The 9,313-nt window shown below is 45.2% G+C and overlaps 1 protein-coding gene across 8 annotated transcripts in view; it reads left to right on the forward strand.

Moving 5' to 3' along the window:
• Phf21a (PHD finger protein 21A) overlaps positions 1-9,313 on the forward strand; it is a 200,117-nt gene that overhangs the window by 181,953 nt on the left and 8,851 nt on the right. For all 8 annotated transcript variants that reach the window (XM_004627005.2, XM_023710399.1, XM_023710397.1 and 5 more), the window contains 2 exons: positions 24-84; positions 2,535-2,698. In XM_004627005.2, the coding sequence (XP_004627062.1) occupies positions 24-84; positions 2,535-2,698 (225 nt within the window). The remainder of the gene's footprint in view (positions 1-23; positions 85-2,534; positions 2,699-9,313) is intronic.

Consider the following 9,313-nt stretch of genomic DNA (forward strand, 5'->3'; position numbering starts at 1 on the left):
CTCTCCTTTTTCAATCCCCAAAGCGTAAGAAGAGTGCAGTCACCTACCTAAACAGCACAATGCATCCAGGGACCCGGAAGAGAGGTGAGTGCCTTTTTGTATCTCTGCTTTGCTGTTGCTTTTGCTTTTTGTGTTGTTTCTTCTTCATCCCTCCCATTACCCTTCCCAGACCTGACTCCTCCATCCCTTGAAAATACTTTTGTTATTGTTCTCTGAGTACGGGGGAGAGAGGAGTGAGATTTCTTATGAGAGTTCTGTGCGCAGAGTCAAAAGCTGACTTGTCAGGTTCTGGCAGAGCTGACTCAAGAGAGCAGCTTAATGCGGCACTTCTGCCCCAGGACTGCCAGGCCATCCACGAATAGCACAGGGAACAGAACAGCATGTGAAAGGAAGCATCTTCACATCATTAAGCAGAGCCAGAGCGCTGCTGTTGCCAAGGTGTTCTTAATAGTGTCTCAGTCATCCTGCTGCCAGGGAGGCTAGAATGTGAGTCTAGTTTCTGTGGCTACAGACTTTCCAGGAAGGAAAGAACTTAGGGTGGTTGAGAACAGGGCATCTCCAGCTAAGGAAGAGAAGGTCACTGTCAAAGCAGTTTCCCCCTAACAGACTCCTGAAGAGCTATTTCTACCTTCCATACCCTCTGTAAGCATTCACCTTATTCTCAGTGCAGAAAAACAGCGGTGGCATCTCTCACCCAGCAGGTCTAAATAGGTCTAATAGCTCAGAGTTTGAGCTCGTAAACAAGGTACTAAGATTGTTCTTTGATGTCAGTAATACATCCCAAAGTCCCTTTCTCCACGTGGGAATGTGTCCCTGAATTATAGTTCCAGGCTAGAAAGGTTGCATAGTGAGTGGACCAGCATACTAATTTTGTGTGTGCACACACAGTCTCAGAGTTATCAGAAGCTTAGAAAGTCATCCTGACCCTTTGTCTGCCTTAGGCTGAACTACAACTATATGTTCCCCAAAAAAGATATCATACCCTTAGTGAACCGTTCTAATGTTGCAGCAGTCCTGTCCTTCAAGTAACCAAAAATATTTGGATGATAAGCCCTAAGTTATTATTTTATATTGATTCCTGGGCCAAAATAACTAATGCTGTAAGTTATTTTCTGTTGTTTTGTATTCAGCTATTTTAATGACCTCTGACACAATTCTCAGAAACAAGCCCCCCAGCTAGAGGCCACAGCTAATCACTTACTGGTGGGCAGTCTCTACTGAGAGGACAGGGGCTAAATGAGCCAGGAAGACCTTGGAGTCGGTTGCCAAGGTCAGAGGGAAAAACCTGCATTTGCTCTGGCTAGGGATGTGCCTTCCACGGATAAACAAAGAACATTCATCTTTAGTTTCCTCTCTTGCAGCACTGAATTCCCTAGAAAAGACAAACCAGTAAGATCTGTCTTTGTACTGTAGACACTGCCATTGTAGCATAGGTAGTATTTGTGTGGTCGCTGAAGGATCATGACCTTGTGTAATCCTAATCTCAGTTGTAACTGTTAGCAAAGTCGCAGTCCCACATACACATCTGCCAGTGCCCACAAGCAGTTCTGGACCTGTATGGCTCTTGCTTTTCCTTTGGTGTATGAGCTAAATTCCTAATCACTCACATCTTAGAAGATAAAGACCATTGTTTAGACGTGTGCGAGGGTATGAGTAGCTGGCCCTAGAACTCCTGCACCCCTAGGGCTCATGTGTAGGAGCTTCACAGGATGAGCTTTAATTTAAAGTGCACCGTGTTGGACTGTGCCTCGCAGAAGTGTTGGCGTCAGGCCCTTTCCTAGGCCTTTGGAACAACCCCTGTTGTAGTTCACCAGAATGAGGTGTACAGTAAGGAGATAGCTTCCAATCTACAGGGAAACATGTCCAAGACCAGAAATACTCATATTCATTGTGAAACCCAGAGCCTCTTGTGGCTGTTTGGTCCCACCTACTGCCAGAAAGGTCTCTCGCAAAGGCCCTAGTAGCAAAGGCTGAGAAGAGTTCACTTGCACTTTCCCTCCTCATTTTGCCTTCTCTAGCTTCACCAGCTACAAAGTGACGAAAGTGTAGACAGGAGAGACATGGAAAGCAGCAATGCTAAAGACTTCCCTTAGAGGAACCGAGAATCACTGGTGTGAGCGTAGGAATGCTAAGTGCAGAGAATTGTAGAGCAGGATGCAGAGCACGGGGACGAAGCACCTGTGTCCCTGACCCTGGCTTCCACTGCCAGGGGTGCGTGGGTCCTAGTACTAGAACTCTCAGATTGCAGTTGTACAGGACGATCGCCCTGCCCACAGTGAGGCCTCTTACATGCCCACACCTCCTCTCTCCCATGCTCTCTTCTACCTTTGGAGATTCATGTAGTTGTTTCTAATGACATTTAAATCTTTGCTTCTCTTCCTCCCTTGGGACTGTTGTATTAACCTTCTGTCTGCTACCTCACTTCCTTTTCCATGCTAGCCAATGAGGAACACTGGCCAAAGGTATGTAAGATCGTTTTCTCCTTCTCTTTCCCTCCCCCCTTTCCCCTTTTGTTCCCTTCTCTCGGTATATAGGTCGTCCTCCAAAATACAATGCAGTGCTGGGGTTTGGAGCCCTTACCCCAACATCCCCCCCATCCAGTCATCCCGACTCCCCCGAAAGTGAAAAGACAGAGACCACATTCACTTTCCCTCCACCTGTGCAGCCTGTGTCCCTGCCCAGCCCCACCTCCACAGACGTAAGTAACTTGGGGAAGTGCGCTATCTCTCAGAGGGCGCATGTCGGCACCTGTTGGGGAAACTATTGTCCTATGTTGTCTCCTTGCCAGCTTGTGCTGACCTGAGTACCCTAGAATAGCAGGAAACCCTGGGAAATGCCATTCCCTGTCCTTGGGGAGCTCAGGTCATAGACCTGCAAGTGAGTTCTCAGAAGAGAGGTGGTGTGGGAGAGCAGCTCATGGAATTGCAGGGTACAAGGTTTCTGTCCTTGGGGTGAGTGGGGAATGGGAATACAGTGCATATTCCCCTAGCACCCTTGTTTACTGCTTCAAGTGCAGTTCCAGAAGTGGAAAATTATCTATGGAGCAGCTTCCTGTAGCAGGCTTCATCACAAAGGCATTCCTGAAAAAGTGTCAAGTACTTGGTTAGCAGTCATTCACCCAGAAACTTCAGGAGTGTGAACAAGTGTGCTGGGTTTTTTAAATGAGAATTTACAAAGCTGTCAATTTATCAACAAGTTCTTACTGAGTACTCTTCTGTCAAGCAAGTAGTAGTGTTCTTGAGGCCAGAGACTTGGCCAGAAATGGTGTCAGAGTCCTGCCTTCAAGGAGCTTCTGCTGCATGGGAAGAGAGAGCTGATAGATGAAGGTCAGGTAACAGTAGGTGCTGTACAGGAAGCGGAACAGGAAAGTGCAAGGTGCAGGGGTGGCAGGTAGCCCCTCTTGGAAGGAGTGACCTGAGAAAGCCTCTAATAGCAAGCGACCTGTGCTCTCCAGGAGCATAGCGAAGCATGTTCCCTGCATGGGAAAAGCAGTATGGAACCCTGAGGTGGTCACACATGTGGCACAGGGAAGACAGAACCAAGCACGAGCAGGGCGGTGAGAGACCATATCCAGAGGTGGCAGGGTGCTGGGCGGGGTTTTGTGGCATTATTTCAATTACAAGAAAACTTTTTTTGAAAAATTTTAGAGCTATAGACAGTTATAGTAATGGTTCAGTGAACAGACATCCATTAACAGTTCACCAGTTAACACTTCACTGTATTTGCTTCTCTGCCCTACACACACACACACACACACACACATTTTTTACTGAGCCAAAAAAAATTGCAAACTTCCTGATTTTTTTTTTTTTTTTTTGCCCCGAATGCCTTCAGGGCAGGTTTGGCTGGCTTGAGTTGTAGGAATTGAACCACAGCAATCTGAGCCTGACTGCTTTGTTTTTTTGTTTTTTTGTTTTTTTTTAATTTTTTTAAATCCTTTTTTTATATTTATTTATTTTTATTTATTACATTTATTTATTGTGTGTGTGTGGCCAGCTCAGCCCACCAGGGGGCGGGGCTGGCTGGCATGTGGTGCTGGAGGATCGAACCGAGGTCCCTGTGCTTTGCCAAGCTTGTTTCAAGTAGGTGCTTTAGACCACTGAGCCATCTCTCCAGCCCCTGACTGCTTTGTTGAAGCAGCCACTTAAAGAACTGAGCGAAGGGGCAGGCCCCCAAACTTCCTGATTCTTCATACCAAAATATTTCAAGGGTATTACTAGGCGTGGTGGCACATGCCTTTAATCCTAGCACTTGGGAGGCTGAGGCGGGAAAATCGCAAGTTTAAAGCCAGCCTGGGCTATATAGAAAGACCCTTTCTCAAACATAAAACAAATATAGTTAAGTGTATATCTCCTAAAAACAGGGATACTCTGTTATATTGAGAGAATTAAATTTTGATAAAATATTAGTATATAGTGTGAGGTTAATATTCAGATTTCTCCCAGCTGCTACAGCAGTTGTCTTTGCAACTTTTTCTGCTCTATGATCCTATCCAAAATTGCTCTTGACATTTATTATAGAATTATGTCTTTAGTCTCCTTTATCCTGAAACAAATTCTTAGCCTTTCTTTGTCTTTTGTAATATTGGCATTTTTAAATTAACTTATTGGTACATTTTAGGTGTACATAATGATCACATTCATCATAGGGAATCGTACCTGTACATGATATATCTTGATTTTTTGCATTTTTTTAACATTGATAATTTTAAAAAGCTTGGCTGCTTGGCATGGAGAGTGCTTCCTTAACTGGGTTGTCTGATTGTTCCTTCAAGAATCGGTTGAAGGTGGACATTTTTGTAGGACACTGAGGAAGTGATTCTGGGTCCTTCTCAGCGTGTCGCAGTGGAAGGCACAGGACACAGCCTGTGCTGCTGCTCATGAGGTAGCTGTCGTGTCTTGGGATGTTTCCATCAGATTCTTGCCCTCATAAAGAGCCTGTTTCCTGGGGTGGGAAAGGATAGCTTTGTGTCTGTATAAACATTCCGCTTCCCAACAGATTGTCACCCCGTGATCATAGCGTCTTTTGATGGTTCTTACCTGCATTTACTATTTTCAAGGTGTTTGTAAAATCAACTTGGAATTTAAAAGAAGTCCTGAAAAAAATAAAAATAAAAGAAGTTCTGTGTCTGAAATGTGGAGCAAGGAGCGTGGAAGCAGGGAGACTAGTCGGGAGTCCTGCCCTGCAGTCTTCCCGGCAGGAGATGATGGTGTGTGGACAAGTAGGACGGTAGAGGCAGAGATGGGGAAGAGTGGTCAAGACTGCATATATTTTGAAGAGGTAGCAGGGTTGCTTGTGTGGTATGAGAGAGTAATCAAGGTTCAATCCCAAACTGTCCTGCATATACAAATTGTGTCCTAAATGGCTACTAGCAGGTTGATTCTGTCACATCAGTAAAGATTGTAAGAACAGGTGTGAGGAGAAAAAACAAGACTTTCCTTTTGACCATGTCTCAGTGCTTTTGTGAATTAAGAGTTTGTTGTTGATCATCTTGCGGTAAAGTATTCCTTGAACTTGAATGTTCTTAGAACTTACTAATGGAATAATCTTTTCTGAAAGAATATTGTGAACATTCACAGTTACCATGCCAGAGCCAACAAAGGAAACCTGATCTTTGGGGAAATGGGGCCCGGGGGTGGTTCTGTGCTCTCGCAGGTGCCCTTCACTGAACACAGCTGGTAGCTATAGACTCATCGCGGCTGTAAAGGTTCAGCACTTCATCCAGGTTCCTCACTCTTGGCATTAATAATTGATTCAGGTCCTCTAACTGTCCTATTAATGAGCACCAGGAGTCCCTTTCAGAAACCTTGCTTACTGGCACTGAAGATTGTCCCAGCATTTCCTTGGTCACAGTACTGCCAGGGAGATGCCAGCTTACTGTCTTTGTGGTGCAGCTCTCCATCACGCTGGTGCTGGGAGACTGAGGATTTCTGTGTGTACGTGGTCGTGTCTCTTCTAAGTAATGTTGCAGTAGTAGTGGTAGTAGTCGTAGTAGTAGTAGTTGAGAGGATTGACATTTTGTTTTGTTTTGTTTTCAAGTCTAGACCCAAAATATCCACTCAGGTCAAAAAACAGAAGTTTTGTTTCATTTTTTTAACAGAGTTCTACAATTTCTCCCAGGTTTCATCTTAAAATGCAACATTATTCTTTTCAGAAATCTCATTATTCTTTTCTGAAAGCTGAAGGTAAAAGAAAGCTTTTCTAAAACCACTAAGTATGTTCAGAATTTCCTAAGTTAAACCCAGTGGAATAGATTTTTTTTGAAAAGATAATTGACTTCCACTTTTACAGTACCCCAACAGCAGCGGTGATTAACATCAACACGCAGGATTCTGTGGGTTTGCCACTGGGTAGTGTCAGCCTCAACAGCATTAATTAAGCAGTACCAGCTGAGAGGCGAGCCTTTCCTGGGGGCCAGTAGCCATCGAGAAGGACTTGGCAGCACGAGACCCCGCCAGACTCTCATCCTCAGGATGTGCCTCGCTGCTGCTCTCGTCATCTTCGTGAGAAGGAAAGATATGTTGGCATAATTACAAACTTTGTAGCACACAGTGAAGTTGGAGTTGTTAGAGCCGGCATGTCCCAGAAAACATGCCAGCCCCTCCTAGCAAGCATCATGGAGCAGTTATCTTTCTGCTGACTATTTGGTCATGGTCATAATTTGAGCAGTCACAAAAACTAAACCTTTTTGACTGGGTTAGTGCTGTCACAGAATGTCTCTCAGGAAAAGACTCTGCTGTGTGTGGATGAAATGCCTCGGCCATTTGTATTTCTTTCTGTCGGCTAGCACTTCTGAAGGTGTAGTCTGGGGTCCCAGAGACCCGTTCAGAGCATTATAAAATGGAAACCCCCGGGGGCCAGGAGATGGCTCAGTGGAATATGTGCTTGCCTGGAAAACACAAGGGCCTGAGTTCAATCCCCAGTTCCTCAAAAAAAAGAAAAAAGAAAACCCAGGGCTGGGGAGACGGCTCAGTAGAATAGGTGCAAGGGTGTGAGTTCAATCCCCGGTTCCACCAAAAAAAAAGAAAAGAAAAAGGAAACCCTTAAACCAGATGTGGTGGCACATGCCTATAATTCCAGCACTTGAGAGGCTGAGGCAGGAGATTCACCAAGAGTTTGAGGCTACCCTGAGTACATAGTGGGTTCAAGCACTACCTTAACTATGTAGCAAGACCCTGGGGTGAGGGAGACTATTCTTGGAAGAGGTCTATGTGCCCATCAACTGGTGAATGTACATTTAAACAACGCAGCACTACTGAACCATAATGAAGGATAATTTGAGTCATTTGGGTGGACTTGGGTGGAAAATGGGTGGATCTTGAAGCCATAATGCTGTGAAATCAGTCAGACACAGAAAGTTCAATATTGAAGTTTCTATTGTATGAGAAACCAAAAGCATAAATTTTTTTTTGCTTGTTTTTTTGACAGGGTCTTGCTAAGTAGTTTAGGCTAGCCATAAATTTGCAGTGATCCCCCAGCCTCAGCCTCCCAAGGGCTGGGATTACAGGTGTGCACTATCATGCCTGAGTACAAATAATTTGAAAGGCAAAAAAAAGATAATTGGAAACAGGGAGATAGACTTTTAAGAGATGGGAAGGGCATCTGGAAATCGAGGGAGATGGGGGTAAAAGGATCACAATGCAGCTGTCTAAGGTACCAGTCCCCTGTGACAAGTGTACCTCAACGAATTGGGATTTTTAAAAGAAAACATGATTGCTTCCTTTTTTTTTTAGACAGGATCTTACCATGGTATTAAAGAGGCTGGCCTTAAACTCACAATGATCCTCCTGCCTCAGCTTCTCTAGTGCTGGGATTACAGGCATGCACCACCACGCCCAGCTCTTCTTTCCTACCCCCCCCCCCCCCCCCCCCCACCCTTTCTCCCCCCGAACCAGGGATTAAACTCAGGCCCTTGTGCTTGCCAGGGAAGCACTTATTCCACTGAGCCATCTCCCCGGCCCCCCCTCTTCTTTCTTTTAAAGAAAAATTTCATAATAATAAATGCCATATGACAGGTCTTACGGCACATGCCTGTAATCCCAGCACTTGGGAGGCTGAGGCAGCAGGATTGCTGCAAGTTTGCGCCCAGTCTGGGGTATGTAGTGAGGTCAAGGCCAGCCTCCTGAACAGCATAGTGAGACCTTGCCACAAAAAACCCCAAATAAATAAATAAATGCCATTTGCCTTAACTGCTCTCATCCTCTCAAGACCGGACCTGGGGAGTTTTTCAGACCCTAGAAGATGTGTGATGTAATGGCAAATGGCGTGCAGTGGCACAGTCAGTCACCAGGACTTGGAGACAGACTGATTTACGCTGAGGAACATTGATCAGGGTCCTTCCCCAAATATCAGGCTTCATCTCTGGTGGTCTAGGGCTCAGATGGAGTTTGTAAGCAGAAAGAATACAGCAGCAGAGCACCTGTCTGCCTTTGATCGGTTCTTACAATATGCACCACAGTGTTTGTGTTATTGTCTGGGGTCCCAGAGACTCATTTTATAAAATAACACAAACTGTAACAGAAACCGTTACCTGGGAAACTAACAGAAACAAGTATATTGTAAGGACTGGCCAAATAGCTTAGCGGATTAAAGTGCCTGCAAGCAGATGCAGGGGCTAGGGGTTCAGTCCCCCGGCCTGCCGTGCCAACCCCCAGGGCATGCTGAGGGGGCAGTTGAGATTGGGAGTGGTGGTGTGCACCTGTAATCCCAGCTCTTGGAAGGCTGTAAATAGGCAGATCACTGAGTCTGATCTAATAGTGAGACCCTGAACACCCTGTAGACCCTTCCCTAAAATATATATATATTTGTGTATTTTTGGGTTTCTACATTTTTCACCAGGCATAGTAGCAGGCATCTGTAATCCCAGTGTTCTAGAAGGCTGAAGCAAAAGAATCACAAGTTTAAACCCATCATGAGCAGTGTAGTAACTTAGTGGGATCCTGTCTTGAAATAAAAAGTGAACAGGGCTCAGTGCAAAGGCTCTGGGTTCAGTCTTTACTGCTATAAAAAGAAAAGAAAATCAGTATGCCTTTTTTTTTTCCCCTCCCTTCGGAACCAGGGATTGAACTCAGGCCCTTACACTTCCCAGGCAAGCGTTTATTCTACTGAGCTATCTCCCCAGCCCCGAGTATGCCGTTTTTGTAGCCTTCTTTGATCATATAGTTATTATTTCAAAGGTTAAAGTTTTAGCCTGGTGTGGTACCACAGAACTGTAATTTGAGGGGGCTGGAGAGATGGCTCAGTGGTCTAAAGCACCTACTTGAAACAAGCTTGGCAAAGCACAGGGACCACGGTTCGATCCCCAGCACCACAT

Source organism: Octodon degus, unplaced genomic scaffold (assembly GCF_000260255.1).
Source record: "Octodon degus isolate 3935 unplaced genomic scaffold, OctDeg1.0 scaffold00018, whole genome shotgun sequence".
In the NCBI taxonomy this organism is placed as follows: domain Eukaryota; kingdom Metazoa; phylum Chordata; class Mammalia; order Rodentia; family Octodontidae; genus Octodon; species Octodon degus.